Source organism: Spinacia oleracea, chromosome 6 (assembly GCF_020520425.1).
Source record: "Spinacia oleracea cultivar Varoflay chromosome 6, BTI_SOV_V1, whole genome shotgun sequence".
Lineage (NCBI taxonomy): Eukaryota > Viridiplantae > Streptophyta > Magnoliopsida > Caryophyllales > Amaranthaceae > Spinacia > Spinacia oleracea.
The window spans coordinates 148,357,441-148,383,138 of NC_079492.1; the positions used below are offsets into that span (position 1 = coordinate 148,357,441).

At 34.7% G+C, this 25,698-nt stretch overlaps 2 protein-coding genes and 1 pseudogene across 3 annotated transcripts; 2 read left to right on the plus strand and 1 right to left on the minus strand.

Moving 5' to 3' along the window:
* The first annotated feature begins 2,671 nt into the window (after positions 1–2,671).
* LOC110792274 (putative disease resistance protein RGA3) lies at positions 2,672–4,145 on the plus strand (annotated as a pseudogene).
* An 11-nt stretch (positions 4,146–4,156) lies between these two features.
* On the plus strand, positions 4,157–6,422 carry LOC110790689 (putative disease resistance protein RGA1). Its single transcript, XM_056830674.1, has 2 exons — positions 4,157–4,610; positions 5,076–6,422. The coding sequence occupies exons 1-2, from the start codon at positions 4,157–4,159 to the stop codon at positions 6,329–6,331; spliced, it is 1,710 nt and encodes a 569-aa protein (XP_056686652.1). The 3' UTR covers positions 6,332–6,422.
* A 3,118-nt stretch (positions 6,423–9,540) lies between these two features.
* LOC110792261 (serine/threonine-protein kinase BSK2) lies at positions 9,541–16,310 on the minus strand. 2 transcript variants are annotated; one of them, XM_021997079.2, is made up of 10 exons: positions 15,918–16,310; positions 15,387–15,619; positions 14,313–14,448; positions 13,948–14,081; positions 13,462–13,567; positions 12,563–12,648; positions 11,555–11,743; positions 11,277–11,435; positions 10,182–10,295; positions 9,541–10,077 (listed from the first exon to the last, which is right to left on the minus strand). In XM_021997079.2, the coding sequence occupies exons 1-10, from the start codon at positions 16,000–16,002 to the stop codon at positions 9,826–9,828; spliced, it is 1,494 nt and encodes a 497-aa protein (XP_021852771.1). In that variant the 5' UTR covers positions 16,003–16,310; the 3' UTR covers positions 9,541–9,825. The 2 variants fall into 2 exon arrangements, with proteins under 2 accessions (XP_021852771.1, XP_021852776.1); XM_021997084.2 differs by having other exon boundaries at positions 15,387–15,616; positions 15,918–16,291.
* Between the last annotated feature and the right edge of the window lie 9,388 nt (positions 16,311–25,698).

Below are 25,698 nucleotides of genomic sequence, written 5' to 3' on the forward strand. Positions count from 1 at the left end.
CCCTCATGTGTTCAAGTAAATACTGGCAAATGGCAATCAAACTTGCATAAATACACAACAATTGAACAAGATGGTTATATCCTTACCACATTATTTTCAAACGGATCATACAAGCCATCTAGGTTTATCATTAAATTGCACGTTCATTAGGACTCTAGGAGCTCATTGCACCTATATACACGTAGAGATGGCAGTGGGTTGGGTCTAGTCTGACCCAACCCATAAGGGGTAATATGGATTGGATCCACTTATGATGCATGACACAATCCGCCAACCCATATATTTTTCTTAATATGTCGTGGGTAAAGTCTTTTCAACACACGACCCAAACCCACCTAACCCTGTGATCCACCAGACCCGACATCCTAATTTAAATTATTTTGTATTTTAAAAAGTTAATAAGTGTTAATTGTATTGTTTAAATGTACATTAACCAGATTTATATGAGTATGTGAATAACATAAAGTTAATTAATTTAAGTTTATATAAATTTATAACAATTTAACGCTTAAGTGACCGTCCAAACACACCTGACCCAAATAACCTCCTAAAAGTCTAAAACTCGTTTAAGCCCATCTGACCAATCGGAGTCAGACCAAGCCCCAAAATAATCGTAACCCACCAAACATATCGAACCCACTCGACTTGCACAACCCATCAAGACCCACGACCCATCATGAACTGTGTCCAATTTTTCCGACACTTCAACCCACCCTAAATTAACTAAGGTAGGTCATATATCAATTATCCTCGACCCACCAAACCCGCCATATTGGCCATCTCCATGTACACGATACAACAAGAGGGTTTGAAAGGGCTCCGACATAATACCCCCTACCGGATAACAATAACACGAGCTCGCACAAGTTTAAGAATCTATTCTCTAAAATATGCTGCACTATCACATCAACATGTATGAAATGTATGATTAAAACCAGCACCCTCAACCTAAAAAGAAAAAAAAATAAAAAAAAATATCCAAGAAATGCTAAATATCAGCTATCTCCCCCCATAACTTAACCTCCTCCTCCCATATGTCCAAATTCTACAGAATATTACAGGAGTAAGTAAACAAGAACTTGTTGTGTCCATTCTTGAAATGAGAGCTGCATCCAAGGCATCTATTAGAAAAGCATATATGGATGTGGAAAATAACTATCAACTGTAAAAAAAAATTCATATTTTTTCCGTTTCACAATAGACGCATCATTTGACTTTGTATACTATTTATATTTTTTTTGAAGGTTTGTATACTATTTATATAACAACATAACATTAATATTTTAAAAAGAGATACACTTTTATTAAACGACCGTATTTTAAAAAGAGATACACTTATTTTTTTTTGGGTGATGATAAAGGTCGCAAGTTGCGACAATATTTAGTTGTCGCAATCTTACGTGTCGCCGTTTAATTGGTACATATAGGCGCCACGTAGGCTATGCATCATCAGAATATTTTTACTATCAATTCAATATTTTTACTATAAAAATACATAAACAAGGTAATCAATGTAAAGAAGGAAACAAATTAGAATATTAAGATTTTTTTACTTTTTTTGAAACATATATGATAGATTATATAAGTTAAATATTTTAGTTTTCAATTTAAATCATGACACATAAGAATGCCATGTCATCATTGTGACACGGCTTAAAGGTCGCATGTTGCGACCTTTATCATTTTCGTTTTTTTTTGACTTGTTTTGGTCACCACTCCCAAATATATAAATACTTCTCTCTTGCTTGTGGTTCCCACAATTACTCACATAATTTTTTTATTATAATAAATAATTCACACACTATCCTACTTTCATTTTTTTTTACTAAATTCAACTCACTATCTTAAAATTAAGTATCGATCAGAGTGTATCTATTTTTAAAATACGGAGAAAATATGATCGTAATTGATAAGGTAGCATTATTGAGCCAAACCCACATGCTCTACAGGACAACCATTATCAAGAGAACAAGTGAAAAAGTACTTCCAACACAAGGGCCCAATGTTAATTACTTTACCATCGATGGCCACATATCTTCATTTACATTATCAATAACTTGAACTCTTGTGATAATACAACTCCCACTTACTTCCTCCGTATTTATGTAATGGATACACTTGTCTTTTTCGGCCGTATTTATTTAAGAGATATACTTATTATTTTTAGTAACTTATCAACCCCATCATCTAATTAAAGAATACATCTGATTTACCCTATGACCCACCATTCTATTAAATAAATAATTTTATAAACTCACCAGTCACCCCACCTCCCAACCCCCAAAATGACATGGTTTCCACTTGTTTAATTATTAAAATATCTATCCAACCTCACTTGCTTTATTATTTTATTTCATTCAATTATTCTTCTTAATACTCGTGCCCGGCCAAGTGTATCTCTTAAATAAATACGAAGGGAGTACTTACGCAAGAGAACGCTCAACGATATATGTAGCCTTTAGAACTATCAATTTAAAAATAATTTTCAATTCTCTGTTTCTAAAATGATATATGTAGTCTTTAGAAGTATCAATAAGAATTTAATGCATTTCTAATTTGAAATTAATTTAGGAATGCATGAAAAGAACACGATGTTTACAAATTGTAACCATAAAAGTGTAACTACAATCGTATATTGTGTGGAACAGTTTGCATCAATTAGACAATTAATCAACAAGATAAGCAGACAATCAAGACTCAACGATGACCACTTATCTTCCTTTACATTATCAATAACTTGAACTCTTCTGAAAATACAACTCCCACAGTCCCACTACACAAGAAAAAAAAACACAAGAACTACACCATGGCTGAAGCAATCTTGTACGGCCTTGCTCAAGAAATCCTGAAAAATCTGGGAACCACTGCTGTTAATGAGATAGCCTCAGCATGGGGTTTCAAAGCTCGGCTTGAGAAGCTAAAGAACACCATCACCACCATCAACAATGTCCTGATGGATGCTGAAGAGAGACAAGCTGATAGCCATGCTGTTCGCGGTTGGCTTCAGAACCTTACTGCTGTTGTCTATGCTGCTGATGACTTGTTTGATGAGTTTGCTACTGTTGCATCACAGAAGCAGCTTAAGTATGGAAACAAGTTCACTAAAGAGGTATCCACTTTCCTCTCTAGTTCCAATCAGATCAAGTTTGCTTTGAGGATTTCCCAGAAGATTAAAACAATCAGGGAAGAGTTAGATGGTATTGTCAAAGACAGTACTGAGTTTGCCTTTGTATACCGACCTCGTGAAGAAGGGAATGCAATTACTTCTGTTAGGGGGAGAGATCAAACTTATTCATTTGTGGATGCAGACGAAGTTATTGGTAGGGAAGATGATAAGAAAGCAATCTTAGATATACTTCTTGAATCCTGTGAAAGTGAGAATGAGGTACTCCTCCATGTTATCCCAATTGTTGGGATTGGAGGACTGGGCAAGACAACCTTGGCTCAACTCATTTATAATGATCCTCAGATTGAGAAGTACTTTGAGTTGAAGCTATGGGTTTGTGTATCAGAAGATTTTGATTTGAAAATGCTTACAGAAAAGATCATCAAGTCAGCAACCAATGCAGAAACTCCGAATGTAGAGATGGATCAGTTACAAGGTTTGCTGCGAAAAGAAGTAGGTGACAAGAGATACTTGCTTGTTTTGGATGATGTTTGGAACGAAAACCGTGAGGAATGGCTGAAGTTGAGGGCTCTGTTGAAGGTTGGCAGAAAGGGGAGTAAGATAGTTGTAACTACTCGATCAAGAGAGGTGGCAAAAATAATGGCCACGGTTCCTGTCTGTGAGTTACAACTTACAAGGCTTATCAAAAGAAAAATCATGGGACTTGTTTCAGAAGATGGCGTTTGAACCTGGACAAGCTCAAAAGAAGCCACGTCTTATGGAGATTGGGAAGGAAATTGTTAAGAAGTGTGCAAATGTTCCTTTAGCCATAAGAACTGTTGGCAGTCTTCTTTATGGCAAGGATGAGAGCAAGTGGTTGTCGTTCAAGAATAGAAGTCTAGCCAATCTGTCTGACAGCGAGAATGGCGTTATGGAAATTCTGAAGCTCAGCTACCAGCACCTACAGTCACCAATGAAGAATTGTTTCGCTTACTGCTCTTTATTTCCGAAAGACTACGAATTTGCAAGGAAACACTGATAAGTCTTTGGATGGCTGAGGGCTTTATCATTCCATTAAACCATGGAGACCAGAGTTTGGAAGAACTTGCTGAGGAGTGTTTTCTTATTTTATTGCAAAGGTGCTTCTTTCAGGATATAAAAAGGGATGAATGGGGAGACATTTCGAGCTGCAAAATGCATGATTTGATGCATGATCTTGCTATAAAAGTGGCTGGAGTCAACTGCAAGGTTGCAAAGTTTGGAGAAAGCAACTCAAACACGGGAATTCATCATGTGTCTTTTGCTTATCGTTTGACTTCATCTTCGAAGATACCAAGTTGGATGCTGAATTTGAAGCTTCTACGAACATTTCTTTTACCGGAGCAAAGGAAAGATGGATCACCCTTGAGCAAATTGATTTCTCAAGAGATAATATCAAACTTTGGATGTTTGAGAGTGCTGGATCTACACAACCTTGGAGTCAGAAACTTGCCGAGTTCAATAGGTAAGCTAATTCACTTAAGGTACCTCAACCTTTCTCATAATCCTATTATAGAACTTCCTGGTTCAATCACAAACCTTTTAAATTTGCAATCTCTCAATCTATATAATTGTAGGGGACTTAGAACACTGCCTAAAAATATGAGAAAACTTACCAATCTTAGGAGCCTTGACGTTGGTGAATGTCAACGCATGACCCATATGCCTTCAGGATTTGGAGAATTGATTTCTCTCATTAAACTACCCCGATTTACTGTCAATCGTAGACATCTTCCAAAATTCAAAAGCAATCCCATTTTTGCTAAGTTCAGTAACAATCCCAATTATGCTAAGTTAAGTGATTTAAAGAATCTTAATAACCTTAGAGGCGTCTTACACATTACAATATTTGGAGAGTTAAAAAATCCTTTGTTAGAAGCAACAAATGCAAACTTAGATGGAAAACATGGCCTGACTAAGTTGCATATAGATTTGGCTAGGTGGGAGGGGGCATATGAAGATGTTAGTTGTAGTAATCATGATGAAGCTGTAATGGAAGGACTCAAACCACATCCTAATTTAAGACAGCTGGGGATTTATTGGTACAGAGGTCAGAAGCTCCCAAGTTGGGCAATGATGGGTAATTTGTGTATTAATCTTCCAAATTTGGTTGAGATTGAACTTCTGCGTTGTGGAAGATGCCAGCAACTGCCCCCTTTTGGCCAACTACCTTTCTTGAAGTGTCTTAGTCTTGTTAGTTTGGAAAGTGTGGAATACATGGAGATGGATTGCAGTGTTTATGACCATCCCTTGTCATCGGCGGAAATACCATTCTTCCCATCTCTACAAGAGCTTACGCTGATGTATATGGATAATTTGAAGGGATGGTGGAATGAAGCAATTGTTAACAATGAGGCAGAAGAAGCAGCACATATATCAATGTCATTTTCTAATCTGAGAAAATTATGGATACAGAAATGTTTAAAGCTGATATTCCTACCAAAATGTCCTAATGTGGAGGAATTAACCCTAGTAGACGCCAATGAAAGAATCTCATTATCAAAGATGGCAACAGTTACATCATCAAATTCATCTTCAAAGTTGAGAAAGTTGACAATCAGTAATGTGGAAGACCTCATATCTCTTCCAAGAGAATGCCTGCACCAACTTCATTCACTAAATGTGGAGGGTGCGGAGCTGGTGAACACAGACGAAATAGGAAATGAAGTATTCAAAAGTATATCTTCTTCTCTCTGTTGTTTGGAATTCACTCATTGCAATAGCTTGAGATTTTTCGCTCAAGGCCTAGAATATCTCACAGCAATTGAGAAGTTGAAACTTTGGGATTGTAAACAGCTTGATCTATTACCGGATGAACAGTTACCATGGAAAAACTTCAAAAGTCTTCGATCTTTAGGATTGCATCACTTTCCTAGGCTATTGGTTCTTCCAAGTGGGCTTCAACACTTAGTAAACCTCCGTTCTCTGGAAATAACATGCAATGATGAATTGAGGGAAATACCAGAATGGATAAGCTGTTTCTCTTCTCTTGGGTATATGAGATTGTTTTCTTGTCCAAAATTGACATCTCTACCAGAAGGCTTCCGCAAGCTCACTACCCTAAATCAACTTTTTATCAAGGAATGTCCAGGATTAACAGAAAAATGCCGACGTCCAAATGGTAGTGAATGGCCCAAGATTCAGCATATCCCTCTCGTTACGGTTTTGAAGGACATTCATGATTGATGTTATTGAAATTGCAACATAGAGCTATTGAACAAAGCAACTCAATGTATATTACATATTTACAGGATGCATTAATTCTTTTTACTTTCTTTGTTTTTTTTTCAAGTTTTCCCTCTTTAGATCTATTGTATCTTTAATAGATGTTACTTCTAGCAGTAGATGAACTTTTTCATATGCTAGACAAAATGGTTGTGTACTAGGTATAGATTTCTTGATAAAATTTGCTGGGTTTTTTAATTTCTTGAAGTACTGACTAGTGTACTGCAACTCCTAATATGCCCGGGATTGACATTTGACACTGGCTCAAGATTCAACATATTCTTCTCATCATTTACTGTTTTTACTTCCTTTCCCCCTTCAATTCCCTTTCTACAAGTAAGTTTTAAGCATTTGGATCCTACAATACATGGGCTAACCGTCTAACCAATGACAACTGCTCTCAGAAACTCATTTAGGGGGATCCCATGAGCAACAAAAAATTGGCTCAGAAATCAAAGGGACATCCAGCTAGTGTTATTGTCATATGGCACCTCAGCAATTTGTGGAACATTCTCTCTTTCCTTCATAGTTAGTTAAATTTATTCTAGCAAAGGCGAAAAAGGTGGACAAGGCCAAGCCCCTCAAACCTTGCTAAACAGTCTCTTTCGGTTCTGTGTTTTATGAGAATATACTGTATTATTTTTGCAATTAGATGTTCAGCTCATGGTGTTCAAGTAAATATGGCAAACAAACTTGCATCAATACACAACCAATGAACAAGATAACCATATAGCATTACCACATTATTCCAACACTTCTACATTCCAAAAACTCATACTTTTTGGCTATTAATTATGTCAAAACACCAAACTTATTTATGACATTCCATATTTATTATTGATAATCAAATCTAAACAAGTCAAAACTCAATTCATATATACAAACAAGGACTACAACTTACAAATTGAAGGCAAAAATATATGCTCCAAAGTCCAAAGTCCGAACTCCAACCCTTGCTTAAGACGAAGCAGCTTTGATCGCCTTTTGCAATTCATTTTCCACTTCACTCATTTTACTGGTAGACTTCTTTGATTCTTTATGCCCGTTTTCTTCACCACCATGATTTCCATTTCCATTTCCATTTCCACCAGCTTTTTTGCTCCTCCACCTCTCAAACTCACCAGAACTCTCAGTACTTGGCAATGGCATCATCCTCTTCCCCACAACTTCCTTCTCTCTCCCCTGAGCTTTAAACCTCATACCCTCCAATGCCTGCTTCATTTCCCTATTTTCCCTCTGCAAATCCACCACTTCTCTTCTCATCCAACTACACATCCCCTTCAAAAGCTCAAAATCACCCGCTTTCGCCTCCTCAACCTTCTTCCTCTCATCCTCCTTATCCCTCATCACCACATCAACCCTCTCCAACGAGATCTTATTCATCAACAACACCGGAAACTGCGATTTCGCCTCCGAAACGCCGCCACCGCACTCAGCAGAGGGAAAACTCACGCCCCACCCGACATTAACCACATCCCTATTCATTAACAGCATTGACGTCCTCGTCGCAAGCAACTAAAATCGACGAATTCTTCTTCAAATCCCTCCATACCAACGAATTACCCTGACCCGTACCAGCCGACCCGTCAACTGAATCATCCCTAACCTCAAAATCCGACGCCGACCCAAATGATAACTCGCCATTTCGTGGGCCCCTGCCAAGCTTAATTGAACCACAATTATCAGAAGAAACAGATCTGAAGAGAGAAATTTCCCAATTGGGGCTTGATGAGGAGAGAGAAAGTGGGGGTTATAGAATTAGGGTTGAAATTGGCGGAGAAGGTGATAGGGGAATCATGAGGTGACCCAAAGACGCCGATGCCGGATTTGAGAGAGAGGGAGAAAGGGTATTGGGATGGTAGGAGAGAGAAAGCGATGGGCCGGAGGAGAAATTTGAGCGGAGAGAGAAGGAGATGTCGGAAGAATCACCGGCGACGATTCCGGTGAAGAAGGGAAAACGGAGGGTCGTGACGTGGACTTTGGCTCGTAAAAGTGGAGATTTTGATGCCGGGTTTCTTTCCCGAAGTTCAAGGATAGCTTCGATTTTTTTTGGAATTATTTTAAAAAATGACCTTTTATAATCCAAATTTTGCGAAAAATATATTTTATATCTTATTTTGCAAAATCACACCTTATTGTAAATCTTTATTGCGAAAGACAATCCAAGAAAGTTTCTGGCATTGACTGAATTTTTCCGACAATTTAATTGCACGTGAGCCGTACGTGTGGCTTCATTTTGCTACATTTTCAACAAAACGCAAGGTTGATGTGATGTTTATTTTGATAGTGCTCAATTTTGATATATTATGTCATGTGTTAAGGAAATTTGTTTCGTTTTCACTAAACATGCTCATTTTCACAAGTTAACATGCAAAATGAAGCCACACGTGTTGCTGCTCACGTGTAAGTCAATGGCCGGAAAAACGTAGTTAATGCCGGAAACTTCCCTTTGATTGTCTTTCGCAAAAAAAAATTACACTAGGAGTAATTTTACAAAAAAAAGTTATATAATGTCATTTCTCTCAATATTTTTCTATAAAAGGTCCTTTTTAATAAATTTACCTTTCCTTTATTTATTGTTATGAGTATTTCTTAATTTGGTTTTTCTCTTTATCTAGAAATTCAGCTAATTGAAATGGCGCTAAGAGGTTTCCCATTATTTATTTTTTATTTTACCCCACTTTTGAGGAAACCATTATTTTAATGTGAGTATACCTTTTCAATGGTGTACCTAGTACTTCCTCCGTCTTTTAATACTCGCAACGTTTGGACTTTTGTCACTATTCATACAATCTACTTTGACTATTCTTAGTGTTTTTTGTATAAGATAAAACATAGTCATGTGGGATCTTGTTAGATTCGTCTCAATGTGTATTTTCAAAATATCAACTTTTTATAATTTTTGCATAAAGAGAATTTAAGATATAAATGATCAAAGTTGTGTATTGGCATGCGTGAAACTAAGGAACGTTGCGAGTATTAAAAGACGGAGGAAGTATAAAACAAGACTTTCATTGACAATTGCTCTCAGAAGTGAGGAAGTCTATTTCTATAATCGGTATATCATTGAAATGGTATACATATTCTGGATTTTCATTTAGTACCAAACCCACATAGTTTGGTACAAGAAGAGTAGTTTTCTTTTTCGCATGTGGTACCAAATAACATAGTTTGCTAACGTGGTTGCATTTTTATTTGGTTCCAAACAACATAGTTTGGTAATCAGTACGATACAGGGGGGTTTTGAAGAGCTCCGACAGAATACCCCCCGTCGGATAACAATAACACGAGCTAACACAAATGTAGCAATCTATTCTCTAAAATATACTGCACTATCACCCTAATATATATGAATGTATGATTAAAACCAGCACCTCATCAAGCTAAAAGAAAAAGAAAAAGAATTCAAGAAATGCTACAGAAATATTACAGAAGTAAGTAAAGAAGAAAGAATCTCAGCCTCGCCAGCTACTTTGCCTCTTGGCTTCAAAGGCAGCACCATCATTCAGCATATCCTGTGCATCGGCTTCCATCCCTAGCTTGGAGAGTGCAAGAGCCTGTAAATAAAAGGCCGTGGGCCACTCTGGTATGCATACCTGGGCCTGCATTGCATCCCTTAGGGCAAGCTCGGGTTGCCCTGTCATCAAGTAACAGAGTGTTCGCCGAGCAAACACAGTGGCCGAAGGTACAGGCATCATTGCCACCAACTGTTTTGTTTGAAAAACACAAACATAAGTTATGGTAACATTGTATGTACAATCTTCGAATGCAATATCTTAACATGATTTTATGAAGGAAAAATTTAGTATACCTTTGAATAGTTGTCAATAGCATTCTTGAAATCCTTATCTCTGAATGCAATGTCTCCTGATTTCTTTGTATTCAACATGTCTTGAACTTGTTGTGTCCATTCTTGAAATGAGAGCTGCATACAACAAGGTAACTGTTAGAAAAGGGTACATAGATAACTTTCAAGGTATCAAAATTCAGTTTAGGATGTGGAAAATAACCAGCATAGGTAAAACAATCTCATATATAAAGATCACTCGGCTTTTCTAAAAGCGGGTACTGTCGGCTAATAATATCCTAATTTATACTCCCCCTGTCCCTTTTTGTTTGCTCTGTTTGACTTTTTACGGTCTCCAGGACACGACTTAAAACGTAAATATCTACAATTCTACACGCGTAAACATCTAAAAAAGTTGATATTCTAAAAGTATACTACATTGAACTGGATCTAACAAAACCCCACAATCCCACATGACTACTCCCTCCGTCCCTAAAAGACAAATTAACTACATATACCATAATGGATGTCCCTATTTGTTTGTCCCGTACATTATTTAGTTTGTGGTTCCCAAATTTAATTAACTAAAAGACCAATTTACGTACCCATTTGAACTGGTCTCCTCGGACACTATTATTTAATTAAATAAAAGACAAATTTACATACCCATTTGCTTTTGATTACCAAATATTATTTCTTATAGATTAATGAAAATTCATGGTCTTAAAGTTTGACCCTGAAAAATACAATGGGGCAAACATTTAGGGATGGAGGGACTGAGGGAGTACATAGAAGTTTAGTTAAACAAAGTTATTGGCTGATAACGATTCATTTGCAAAAACCTCAACAATTGGACAAAAGAAATAACCAAAAATGAGAAAAACAGCACTAGTCAGCTTAATTCACTTCGGCTGAAAAGCAATTATCAAACAAAGCTAAACAAAACAAAACAAAACCCCCGCACCCCGGGAAACCAACTCAGGTAACTAACAAAAACCCTAATCAAAATGTGTGAAACATGCTTACTTAAGAAACTAAAATCCCACTAATCAAGACTGTCAAATAAAAGAAACCAATTCAGCAAACGCATCCGAGCAAATGGGAAAAATTAAAATGTACCTCATTGTCAGCACCCTCTTCGTCTCTATAACCAGTTTTAAGCAATATGTCATGCACAGCTGTCAGGTCCATCCTTTCACAAGCCTTTCCAAGAGGAGAGGTCATTACTGGCACCACTACTGCAGTCTTGGGCAACCCCATTAGAACATGAGATGTAACCTACAATCAACTATTTCCATCAATACTGAATCTATAAGTAGCGTAACAGCTAAAATTTAAAATAAGTTACAACTGAAATAACTGCCCCGTAAAAGAAAAACAGAAAAGAAAAAGTATACCTCTTTTTGTTTTTGCAGGGGATCTACTGCTGCAAGAAGGAATTTGATGTCAGGTCGATCCCTGGCCTCATACTGAAGGCATTTTGATGCTAATTCGATCATTGTAGCAGCATCCTCGTCTATGTACTGTCCTTCTAATGATGAATCCATCAGTACCAATGAGGTTTTTCCCCTTATTATGTCCAATGCCTGAGGAGTAACCATATGATCAGCATATTCCAACAATGTTTCAAACAATACAAGAAAAAACCCGCAATGAACAAACATTGATTGAAAAAAAAAGATGAACAAGAAATACACCCAACATTTCTTTCGTATATAATAAAAAAAATATAAAAAAATCTGAAGCTAAATTGCATTTTTAGTACAGTAGTACACCAATGGCTGAAGCTAAAGAACCTCCCCCAACTCTGGAAGAAACAATGTCCTACTTGCAAAATTATCTGAGAGAACGAGCCAAATGAAGTACGGAGTATGAAACAACCAGTTTACAAAGAAAGGGGTTGCAATATGCATTTTTATGTTTTCCCCACTTCAATTAAGCAGAAAATTAAGCAGAAAGTAAAATCGACCCTGTCTGGAAACCAGACTGGAACCCCAATTGAAATAATTTACCAACTGTTCGGCCTTCTACTCAAGTCAGTGTTACACCTAGAAAATTACAGTTGGGCTGATTTGGTGCAATTGCAAATCCATGGTTAAACTGTCAAGTATGAAATAGCAAATGTCTAGAGGTAACAGACTAACAGCAATCTCATGATTAACTGGTGACAAATAAAGGACTTTATTGGCACACGGGATAGCAATACTAGCTGCTTGTCTGCAACTAGTTACAGTCATTTAGAACTCGACTAGCTGACTGCTGCCCAGTCTTGTCATAAATTACAACCTATGATCTTCAGATCTGGACATTAAATGTTACTTCTAATATGAGGAAGATACTCAGAACACATATAACAAGGAGCGAATATACCAAACATAAAAATTAAAGGCGTCAAGATTACATACATGACTAGGAGGTATATGCTTCCCACTTAAAAGGTCGAGTAGAATGGTTCCGTAACTGTAGATTACACTCTCGGGAATGACCCTTCCTGCAAAGAGTTTTGGTAACTATAGTTCAGTGATGAGACTTAAATTTCAATATGATGAAAGTTTCCAACAAAAATGAAGAAAGAAAAACAAGATAGTACATTACTAGGGAAGGGGGTGGCATGGGAATATCAGACATTGGAACTTTAGAAGTGACAGATAACATAAAGGGGGGGTGGAACTCCCTGTTTTTGTTTAGTATGTGAAGCATCTAAGATATTGCAATCTCTCCCTTTCTTTGTTCAGTTTACACCTATGATTTCAATCAGACCCATCTCTACTAACTAGCCTAGTCACCAAATCGGCAACAGAAGGGGAAAAAAAAAAATCATTCCACATAGAATTTTGTACTGGATAATTTAATGAATTGCTAATTTCAATGCAGACAAAAAAACCAGGATGGACTATGATATATGAATAAGAACTAATGTTTCAGTACGTTCTGTGAACTTTCATGAACAAGTTCATTGAGATTTGAGACACATACTCATTCTTGTGTTCTATTTTCTTTTCTACACTTTATTTCAATAAGATACTTAGAACGGGGAGTATAGATGGGTGGACTGACGCTGAATGTACAAATTAAAGGTAGAAGCATGGTATGTCTTGTCCAAAGGAGCCCCCTAGTTAATGATGGAGATAGACTTTGGAATGTCATAATCATGTCAATTTACAATAAAAAGTGTATCTTTCTAGTACCACAATTTGCAGTTTGGTTGGGTAATCAGAGAGCGAGTTTGCATCATAGAGGTGGTTAGAGTAAGTAATGAACAAGCATGATTGGAGATTTGGGACAAATCAGATAAAAAAGTTACCTGTCCGCATGAACTCAGGTGGTGTGTAGGCCAAGTTTGTACTGTAGCTTTTACCATCTCTGCTGTTCTTCATTAGGCCAAAAGTGGACAAACGCGGATCACCATCCTTGAAAACAAGAGCCAGTTTTGAAAAGTATTAGACAACTACAATTGTTGCACGGGATGGACACTAATCTATATGATTGATTTCATTTACTATACATAGATTAGAGAGGCAATCAACATGATTGGCTGATTAAATAAATAAGGAAGCAAATAAACAAAATTTCAGCCACAAATCATAACAGGTGTCCACAACAAGCAAACATATTGTTCAGTTCATACTAAGTGTGACCTAAATTTACCAACATTAATATCTACTCACTACAAAACAGAAAATTGAAATGTAAAATGGTAAAAGATAATGGTCAATGGAAACACCACAAAACTCAGAACTTTCCAGGATTATAAAACAAAACAGTAAACTGGCAGAATCACAGGACATACCTCATCAAAAAGCACTCTATATGCATTTAAATCGTGATAAATGTTCCGGTTTTCTGCATTGCAATGATCGAGAGCCAATGCAATATAATAGGCCACTCGCACACGCATTTCCCAGGGAAGAGGCTGTTTATCATCTAAAAAAAAGAGAGCAAAGTCAAGATAGTAGTTCTCATGTACTTCACATCAAAAATCTCAACGACATAGAATGTCTTGTCTACACAACTATATACACACAAGAAAATCAAGCAAAGCTCCGAACTTAATTCTTCATGTAGCATGTTTAGGCATTTAGCCAACCAAAACAGATTTAGGCAGGTATTAAGAGAATAAGCAAGAACGAAGACAGTAAGAGACATGAAGCATACAATGAAAAAGATGCTTTGATAGAGTGTCATGGGGCATGAACTCAGCCACCAACAATCTCTCATCGCCCTCCGCACAACAGCCAATGAGATTAGCCAATCTTTTATGCCTGACGTTTCCAACACCAGCTGCTTCTTCCTAAAATTTAACAGTTTGTTAGTTCAAGGCAAGAGAGAAAGAATTGCACGAATTTTAGTTTTATATTATTAAGCAAGCATACTCATCAAGTTTTAAGGATGGAACAACCAGAAATAACACTTTACAACTTATGGATAACATAAAATTCAACCTTCCCCGCCATCACATGACACCCAAAAAGGAAATGATACGAAGGAGTTTAAGGAGTTAAATTCAGCAATTTTGTAATTTTGTTACTTGCATAAACAATCTAACATAAAATGCAACAACCCCATGCCCAACCATCCCAAACGATAAGGAAATTAATCAGGTCTGTTACGGGAAAATGAAACGCTACTAGAAGCAAATGTCATTCCAAATAAGGAATCAACAAGTCAATTAAAAGGTCTTTCGAACTTTTACTAGCTACCATGCTTCCCAATATGCTATATAACTCAAAAGTAGAAGAAAAACATCCATGGTATGCAATTGAAAAGAAAGAAAAAACAACAATATATTCTATAAAGTGAACCATTATTGTCAAAGAATTACAAAATGCTTGACAATAGGAAACAAAACAACTACAAAATGACAAAAGGGTATAACCTCAAGAAGAAAAGGACTAAAACCTAGAAAGGAAAAAGCTGTAAACTTTCCATAATTTGACTATTAACTTCATCTATACTCTTTCCCTCACAAGAAATCCACCATACATTCAACATTTATAGTACCACATTAGTCTTTTATTAGAGAGGTTCATAGGGAACCATAAATGGCAATATTAACGCGCCCCGGGTATTCAGTGCAACCGGTATCATAATACAATTCATGCTCGGAGATAATACATTAACCTATACTAAAATCTCTATACAAAAAAGTTCCAAATTTGAAATTGAAATTGAAATTGAAATTGAAATATAAATTGAATGAAGTATTGATAAAAAGATGAGAAATCAAACCAGAAACTGCTGAGCATCAGGCCAAGAGTGTTTCGAAAAGCGTTTAACAGCAATGAAACGATTACTTTCAAGTCTTCCTCTATACACAACATTAGGTGCTTTCTCCCCACTTTCAGAAACTATACATTCTGTGCTAAACCCATTTGTAGCTTTCCTAAGCTCACTTAAATTGTACTCCTTAAATGCTGCCACTTTCTGCTGCTGATTATCCCCTTCTCCTACTTCTCCAACTGCTGCATTATATTACCCCCATTTTAGAAGAAAAAATTCAGAACAGAAAAAAAAAACTGTAATAGTCTTTCATTAAAATTAAAGCAATTCCCATAAATATGAACTACAGAATGATACTGAGAAATCATAGGTCTCGTATGAATTGGTGATTAATTAACAAACTAAAATAATTCAAAGAAATACTCTGTAATTATCAATTTCAGATTAATTAAAATGAACAAACCCACAAAAATTAAAGCAGTACCCAGAAAAATTAACAGTGAAATAAAAATGGGAAAATCGGAGAAAAGTATTTAAGACCTGAGATTTGCTTGTCGGATTCAGGGAGAGGAGAAGCGTCGTTTGGAGAAGGGATGTGTGTCGTTTTGGACTGTATGCAGCCCATAACTTTCTTTCACATTATCAATTTAAAATTCTGGAAATGTTTGATTAATTAGATCAACATTCAACTGTAAACTGAATTCAATTTTCAATTTTAATTTTTAAAATTTTGAAGTGTGTAGTAGAAAGCAGAAGAATAATGAGCAAAATTTGCAGAGAGAAGAGACAGTAAATCTGTGACAAAGTGAACAGGTGGGGGAGTAAAAGGGCAGAGAGAAAAGAAGAGAAGAGAAGTGGGGGAGAAGGTCACATGATGAGAGCATGATGGATCACGTGCTTGAGGAGTGAGGAGATTGGAGAAGGAAACTGACCAGTGTGCGCAAGAGTGAAACCAAACATAAATTTATGGAATCTCTTTGAAAAATAACAAGACAAGAGAGTAGTTAGAAGTTGGAATATTCTTCACGTTAGGTGTTGTTTGGTTGACGTAAAAGGGTAAACGGCAACTTTTGTGTAAGATCGTCTTACCGGAAAGATCACTTTGGTTGCTTAACTAATTGGTTTCATTTCTTAACTAATTGGTTACATTGCTTAATTAATTGATTCAATTGCTTAACTGATTAATTCCCTTGCTTAACTAATTGGTTTCAGTGCTTAACTAATTAGTTCAAGTGATTAACTAATTGATTCCATTGCTTAACTTATATGACACCAAATTGGTCTTTTGTGTAAGACCGCCTTATAGAAAAGTTTGTAAAGGGTAAAATATCACGGAAGATAAAAACTTAAGAAGTGGAGTATAAAATTAAAAAATGCTTAATTATTGAATTTGTGTGCTAATATATCATTTTATCATCTTACTCCGTATTATCTAAGGTTTGATTTAACTGTTGAATAATAAAGATCTTGTTGTTTTTGTTCCGGACATTCCTGTATTGGAATCCGGGTTTTGCTGGAGCAGGGGGTCTGATTCGGAGTCACAAAAGCCATGATCTTAACGAAAATGGATTTCTATTCGAAGAGTGCACAACCGCATGGATAAGCTCACCAAGAAAGGCAAACGTTCTCTGATATCAAATTACAATTGCAAAATCACCTATAGTATACTCCCGTTCCAAATTACTCGTTACACTTACATTTGCATAAAGTTTTAGGTGATAAGTGGTTGTTTAGTTTATCAATTGTTTTATTGAAATAGTAGATGTGATAGTAGTTAGTGGGGTATTTTTTTTAATTGAATGAGAAGAAATTTAGTGGGAAGAGAGAGACAATATAATAATTGTGGGGTCATTCTTAATTGAGACGGACGAAAAAGGAAAGTGTAACAAGTAATTTGGAACGGAGAGAGTAATATTTTTATATAATGTCCCTATATACAAATTGTCAAATATTGCCTCTATTAAATCAAAGTGTCTCTCATTCATCTTTAAGCATAACCAATCTCCTTGTAAGGCTTAGCTCTCTTTCAATTATCCAACTCAAGCTCGAATTCATACGGCGTGAGGAGAGTACTACGTGACACATATACATTTTCCACAACTCCTTTTAATATATTAGTATAGATAACACGTTTTTGACTCGGTTACATTTGAGTTTTAATGCAACTCATATTACTCAAACTTGGCTCATAAAAAAATAAGCGTGGACAAACTTTTTATGGGGCTGATATTAATTATTTATAAGTCGATCTACTCTTGTCTAGTTATATACTTATATCTTCCATCCATATACGAAGTATGTATTTAAACTTATGCAAATAATAAAATATTTACTTGTCGTTGATATTTAAAAAATGACAAAAAATGATATTGTTTTTTCCCGTTGAAAAAGATATTTAAAAAATGATAAATAATACTCCCTCCGTATTTATTTAAGAGACACACTTGGCCGGGCACGAGTATTAATAAAAAGAATTGAATGAAATAAAGTAATAAAACAAGTGGGGTTGGGTGGATATTTTAATAAGAAAAACAAGTGGAGACCATGTCATTTTAGGGAGTGGGGGTGGGGGTGGGGTGTAGATATATTATTTAATTAGATGGTGGGGTTGATAAATTACTAAAAATGACAAGTGTATCTCTTAAATAAATACGGCCAGAAATGACTAGTGTATCCCTTAAATAAATACAGAGGGGGTATTACATTGGTAATTGGTGCTTTAACATAGACAGCCAAAGAAAAATAGTGCACTGGTATTAAATGTGGTGGATAAAATGAAAACAACAGTTAGTTAGGAGGTCAATTATCATTAAATAGTCTCAATGAGGACAGCCTGAAGACAGGCCCATTAGGAAGTTTCGTTATGTTATTGGACTGGAGTTAATGGGCCTCAGTAGTCTACAAAGATAGGCTTGAAAAAACAAGTGAGAGTGGATCCGGACCCAGAACAAACTCATGGGCTAACCCTGCTAGGCTGCTAGCACCAAAATATTTGAATGTTCCATTGTTTATGTGGAGTTTTGACTGTTAAACACAAACTTTGGGCTACTGATCGAATACAAATAACCAAATCAAATTCCAGGGAAGTACAAGATCTATATGTAAATGATAAAGTAGTGGAACTTCTTACTAAATGTGAATGTGAGGCTTATAACGGAAGCAAAAAAGATTATAAATAATGTAAATAAAGAACATAGAGATTTAACGTGGTTTACTAACAATGTGTTATCTACGCCCACAGGTAGAGGAGAGAAATTTTTTATTAATCTCGAAGAGTATAGGTTACCTAATACAACTAGGTTATGACCTAGAGAGTTTATATAGTACTCTCTAGACAAATGCGAAAAAGTCAACAAAATAGACCCAAAATAGATAATCCTAGTGTAGAATAACATATACCCATAATGGGGGCGTTGCAGTAAGGAGATTGACTGTTTCCGGACATATTCTAACAAATGTCCTCCCTTAATTTTTTCTTTTCTTTTAGTATAGGCAGAGTCACAAAGGGAAATAAGTCAAATAACCGTGGACAAGATTTTATATGAGTAAACAACCCCCCCTAACCCTAACTTTTAAACTACTCTGTAGTCAACATCCACTCTTGTTACCATTTTTTTGGTATAATGTCTAGATTAATTGGATACATGACATAAAACAGGGGATATTTTTTTGATTTTTTTTTTAATAAGATGAAGTGTCATATCGGGTCATAATTCCGCACGGGTCAACTCAACCCGAGTTAGCGGGTTAGGCACTTTAATAGTGGGGGTGGTAAGGAACTCTCCCTCAAAAGTGCCCTAGTGTTGGAGAGTGAAATCCTTTCGGCTAAGTTAAGGCATTGCTTGAAATCCTCTCTCCGTTCCTTTTTATTCTGTATGCTTTCCTTTTTATTATAAAAAGACTTGAAAATAACGTAAAAGTGAACATATTTTGGATCAATGAACGTAATTTGCATTGTTTAAATAAAAAAATAAATCTTTATCAATATTAATTAATTGTTAAATCGCGTGCATGATACCAAACGTAAAGATTAAAAAAGGGACTGAGTGAATATTTTTCAACATTTGAACTCTAGTAATACAATTATACTTAATATATTTTTTAACATTTGAACTCTAGTAATACAATTATACTTAATATATCATCACTTCATTTAGCTTGACAATGTAAAAAGTTAAAGATGGCCTCATCATTGACTCATTGTCATCAATACGGAGCAGAATGTTATGGCATTATGGGCCGACACTTTGATGGATCACCCCAATAATAAAACAAGTTGGGCCTGTATGAACAACTGCAAGTACATTTAGTCAACATTCAACAGTGGTGCTAATGGCCTATAATTGCACTAGATGTTCATTACTTACCTGCATAGTTACTTGCAAAAAGGTTTAAATTTATTCAATTTTTTTCTTTCTTTTTGGTTTCAAGTAGTCAAGCTGAGTTTTACTTGTTCAAATTGAGTTTGATAAATATTATTGGATCCTTATTTTTCCGAGCTTGGTAAAATAAACGAGTTTTATATTAACTTTAAAACAAAATATTTATGAATCCTTATAATTTTATTAAGTTATCTCAAATCTTTCTTAAATAAAAACATATATTGGCCATCATTTTATACGTAACTAAATTTTTGATCTCATTTAAAAGATATAGAAAGAAACTAAAATAGTTTTTAAATGTCATAAATTTTATCGAGCTTGAACGAGATTTAACCAGTCATACTTGAACTTAATCCCGCTTAAAAAGAACTTAAACGAGTTGTTCAAGGACATTATTGAGCTTAATTTTTTTTATTTAATCTTGTTTATTAACTTATCAAACGAGTTTTGACTGAGCTTTAATGGAGCTTGTTCGCCAATATATCAGCTCATTTGCACCCTTAATTTCAAGTTTCAACTACCCTAATTTAGTCTATTTGGTTCAACTGTTTTTTCTTTTGAATTTATATTATCCAAACTTATAACCTGTAGTATCTAGCCTACTATATCATACTCTGTAATATATTTTGTGAACACGTATTTATTTATTTTTGATAAAGTTAACTAAATTGAAACAAACAAACCCTACGATATTAAAAGAGGATAAATGATTACTGTTGTATTGATGATGACTTGAGGAGGCCAGGGTTTACTGCAAAAAAAAAAAAAAAAAAAAAAAAAAAAAAAAAAATTGAAAAATGTATGAATAATCTTGTCAATGAAGAATGAGGACTACAACTAATGTGTGACAAACTAAACCAATAAAAATGGGTTATGATAAAAGACAGCTAGTATTCCATACTCCATAGTCCTTTTAAAAATATAACGTCAGTTGCAATAATAAGAACAGTTTAAATTTGTTTTCTTTTTACCATATATCACGTCTTTTGTCCTATATATTGCCCACACTGAAATAGACGTTGCTTGCAAATTGCATGAATAATAACAAGTGTCGCTATTTATTTAACTGTGCCGGCGTTTTTTGCTTATATAGAACGTCATGGGATTAATCTGTGTCATTATATTGTCCAATGCTTTTATTAAATCTCACCTCCTTTTTATTTTGTTTTCTGTAACAAATCCACAATATCAAAATGATGTTGTACGATCTAATTCCTATGTTGTACAGTAAAAATCATGTAGAGCTCGAAGCATTGGAATGGGTCTTGCAGAAATATGTGTATTGCAGGGTTAGCTTCGCAAGGCTCAAAGCGACGATGCATGATAAATTGGTCCAACATTCAAGTACTTGCAAGAAGAATAGTAGTAGTTCGTTTTATAATGTCTGTAATGGGGTCTATAAAGACCTACTACTTTAGTTTGTAGTTTGTAAACTTTTTTTATTTTATGCAAATTTATCCTATGTTAAAAAAAAAAAGAAAAAAAAAAGAAGAAGATTATTAGCGAATTTTTTCCTTTATGCTCCATAGGTTTTATCCTTTATGCTCCATAGGTTATCGTGGGATCATCTCTTGGATTTTCACCCAAGTTCCTCCAGCGGAAAAACGAAAAAGACAAGAAATATGTGTATTGCAGGGTTAGCCTCGCAAGACTCAAAGCGACGGTGCCTGATAAATTGGTCCAACATTCAAGTAGTTGCAAGAAGAATAGTAGTAGTTCGTTTTATATATCGGTTCTTCATTAGGGTAGCTAATGATGGTAATGAAAGAATCAAAGAACGGGAGGTGATAAATCCAAGGAAATTTTTACTTCATCCAAGGAAATTCACATTTTTTCAAAGTTGATTTCCTTGGAAGAAGTGATTTATTCCTTGGATTTATCATTTCCCTCAAAGAACGATTAATGAATTGCAACTTGACAATAATCTTAATTCTACTGTTGGCAAAAAGTCAAACATACATACATAGATGACTATTGACTAATGAACTAGCTAGGTAGGAAGGAAGAAAGAAAGAATAGAATCAAAGCAAAAAGATAAGCAAATTAGATGAGTGAGAAATCAGCAGTTGTCACCCAGAAAAGCAACAACTTATAACTTTACCTAATTACAATCATATGTGCAGTGCTTGCTCATATCATGATAAACCTTGATGATGCTAATAAATCCAAACTCTAGTGTTGCCCACCCATCCCTTAATTAATTAATTAATTAATTATTCTCTTAATTATTAATTAATTATTTAATTAATTTTAGTAACGTTTGCTAATCATATCCAAATTACCCTCTTAAACAGATCGAATCTTGCCCTGGATTTGCTGATTCACCATCATTATAATCATAAGCATGCAAATCATCAACTAGTTTAATTAGGGTATCAAGTTTATAATCCACTATGTTATGACCACATGAGCAACCATCATTAATTTTTTATTATTCTTAATTATAGGTTAATTACTTAATTAAGAAGATTGACCCCCATGTGATAATGATGTATAGCAAACATCTGTGGTCCTTATTCCAACTTAAGCTACTAGCTTCTTCTAAACATTTTGATTTAATTTAATAACTTGATCGAGTAAATCTAAATCAATTTTAAGGTTAATCTAATCATTTGATTAAAATTTAGATGATTTGAATTTTTTTTAGTTTTTTACTAGCTCTACCGGACAAATGTGACTCGACATAAACTTGGGCAATATGTGAAATCAATTGACTTAAATTTGACTCGACCTAGAAATTGATATCGTGTTTTACGTTGATCTTTTTTCTACTCGGCTTTACACTTAAATAGTTTAGTGTTACACAAACTTAACTTGATCTTATGATAAATGGCCTGCGTGGGCCTAGCCCCCCAAACCAAAAATTTAATAGTGTATTTTTAGTTATGGACCTCCTAAAATATGAGTTCAACTGTAAAAATTCGGGATTATATATATACTGTATATTGCTTAATTTTTCTATCTAACCCTATAATTAAATAGTTTAAGATTTGCCATGATATAGAGGATGCAAATGCTAAATATGTGCATGGTTTTCCATTTGGTTACGTGTATAGCCGACGGCAGAAAGGTTCACAAAAGAATTGTATTTTTCTTGGGGTAGCCATCAAACAAGATAAAAAGTGACCTACAAAATAAGGGAAAACAAGACAAAATAAACCCATATGCTTTACCACAAGGAATAAATTATGTGACATACAGATTATGTGCCTGGATTTACCAAAAAGGTTCTAATATAAGTATATTTCAAATGCAAATATCAATCCAACTACAAATAGAATCAAATTATGTGATTTGTGTCTGCCAAAATCCTCATTCATAAATCACAACCCACCTTAATGTGAAATTCAACCTTTTTCATTTCGTCTATTAACAAACTTCTAAAAGGTTCGAGCACTACAAGAATTTGTATCTTTAACGACAACCTAATTACGACGGGTCAAAAATCCCGTCGCAAAAGCCTTTTGCGACGGGGCTAACAACCAAACAATGACGGGAATAACCGTCGCAAATGTCTTTTACGACGGGTTTACGATAAATTTACGACGGGATTTCTATTAACGACGGCCCCCTTTTATGACGGGTTCGCGACAGGAAATCCCGTCGTTAATCAACGATTATTGGCCTTTCGCGACGGGATTTCCCGTTGTTAATAGTACCATTTCTTGTAGTGGAGCTTTCCGTTCGGATCGGATTTATGTGCTACTATATCCGTGCACAATGATTTTTACCGTTATTATTTATACAAATATTAAGACAAAAGAATGACACTGTAAAAAGATTGCTAGTTATTATGGAAAAAGTAAGAGATAGTGTGTAAAAATGTTGAGAGGATGTAAGAAGAAAAAAAAAGTAAGAAGAATCACTACAAGAAATTGTACTATTAACGACGGGAAATCCCGTCGCGAAAGACCAATAATCGTTGATTAACGACGAGATTTCCTGTCGCGAACCTGTCATAAAAGGGGGTCGTCGTTATTAGAAAATCCCGTCGTTAACCCGTTGTAAAAGACATTTGCGACGGTTATTTTCGTATTTGTTTGGTTGTTAGCCCCGTCGTAAAAGGCTTTTGCGACGGGATTTTTGACCCGTCGTAATTAGGTTGTCCTTAAAGATACAAATTCTTGTAGTGAATTGAGTGGACAGTTGTAGCAACAAGATAGTAAATGATGTCTAAAATAGTATAAAAACACACTATAAAAAACATTATAAACAGACTGAAACGAAAAGTATAAAGATTATTTCGAAACAGAGGTAGTAGTACATAGTAGGTTATAGTAATTGTTAAGCTGATATATAAACATGAAGTTTTTGAGAAAAATTAAATAATCCACTTATGAGTTGAGACTAATCGTCTCATGAAATATTAGAAGAAGGAGAAGAAAAAGGGTTATAATACGAATTATAATTGAAGGCTATTCCAAAAAGGATGGTTGCATCTTTAAGTCGACAAACAAGAATGCAAAGAACCAATCATTTCCAGCAATCGTGCAACAAAATTTCAAGGACCACAAGCTAATTAATTTAGGTGTACTGTAAATTGACAAATTAAATAAATTTGGGGAATGCACCTGGCATTTTTTTCAACTGGGTCCAGTCCAGATAAAATGATAAATAGTATGGTTAAAATTTAACCAACAAATATTAATTAACTTTTAAAATATTAATTATATAAGTGGAATCTGAGTAATTTAGAGATGTAGACATATGACCTAATAATAAAAATGTAAATGGGTAAGAACTATTTGACACATTCTTGGAAGGTCTTTGATTAGACAACTTGTATACAAAAACACACCAAATTAGTAGAATCATTACCTTTTGATTACAATTAACAACTAGCTAGGTAGGCTGCCTTTTTTTTAATTAGCTTTTCAATTTCAAACTTTTAATTACTTGATAAGAACAATTGCGTTTCAGAGTCATGATCATACATATAATTTAAACCTTTGGCAAGTTTGAGAGGTTATTGGTAATTAAAATTGTCTCACTTTTCCCTAATTATTTTGCTTTCTACTTCCCCATTAATAGACAAGTTAATTAGCTACTTGTTAGAGGTAGAACCTTTTTTCATTGAGTAAATTAATGGAAGTATTACCACATTTGTTTAAGTATATTATAAGAACATCCTCATATCTTTCATGTGATTGGACCTTATTACTTGGTCTATATTTGTTGATTACATTTATTAAAAATAATAATAATAATAAGGGTAACGTCTGTGGTGTTCTTTTCACTTGATATTTACTAGATCAAAATTGTGGTTTTATTGAACTTAACTTGTATTTTTACTAAAACAAGTTTTAAAGAACGGATTTTTTACTCTTTTTTTTAAGTGAAAAGAACATAGCCTAAATATCATTTGTCTTGCATTTTCTAAAAAAATTTATCCCGTATTTTTTATTACGTAATTAGGATATTTTTTATAAGAAATTCCTAATGATATATATATGCAGAGTAGTTCTTTTGACCAACTTATTTTCAAGTAATAAGCTATACGCCCATACGGAGTATGTATTGCTTTCAAATATATATCAACGCAATATACTTGTTGTTTTAACAGATTATACAACAATAATTATTGTTAAATCTTGATTAAATTGGATTATTATTTAGTAACCACCGATTTTTTCCTTATTTGAAACCTAATTGAATTTTTGTAGACTTTCTTATTTTAGATGCAAATTGAATTAGAAACACATATTTTCATAATTTACCTTATCTGATTTTTTAATTTTTTTTTTAATGAAATTATACAAAGAAGATAAACACAACATAACCTTAGTATACATGGCATGAATACAATATTACAGTTACTTATAATTTACGCAATCTTATGATAAAAATCCATTAATAATTTATCAAGGGAATTGAAAAGGAAACAAAGATAGAAATGAACAAAATCCAAGCTAAGTGGACCATTTAAAAGAGAGAAAGAC

What these genes read in the sequence shown, in the direction of transcription:
- LOC110790689 (XM_056830674.1), top strand. Translation starts at nt 4,157, where the DNA reads ATGGCTGAGGGCTTTATCATTCCATTAAACCATGGAGACCAGAGTTTG. An exon ending in AAACTTGCCGAGTTCAATAG is followed by an intron (nt 4,611 to 5,075) that starts GTAAGCTAATTC and finishes AGTTGCATATAG; the next exon opens with ATTTGGCTAGGTGGGAGGGG.
- LOC110792261 (XM_021997079.2), bottom strand. Translation starts at nt 16,002, where the DNA reads ATGGGCTGCATACAGTCCAAAACGACACACATCCCTTCTCCAAACGAC. An exon ending in ATAGAGTGCTTTTTGATGAG is followed by an intron (nt 13,568 to 13,947) that starts GTATGTCCTGTG and finishes CTTGTTTTCAAG; the next exon opens with GATGGTGATCCGCGTTTGTC. An exon ending in AAGAGGGTGCTGACAATGAG is followed by an intron (nt 10,296 to 11,276) that starts GTACATTTTAAT and finishes TGTTGTATGCAG; the next exon opens with CTCTCATTTCAAGAATGGAC.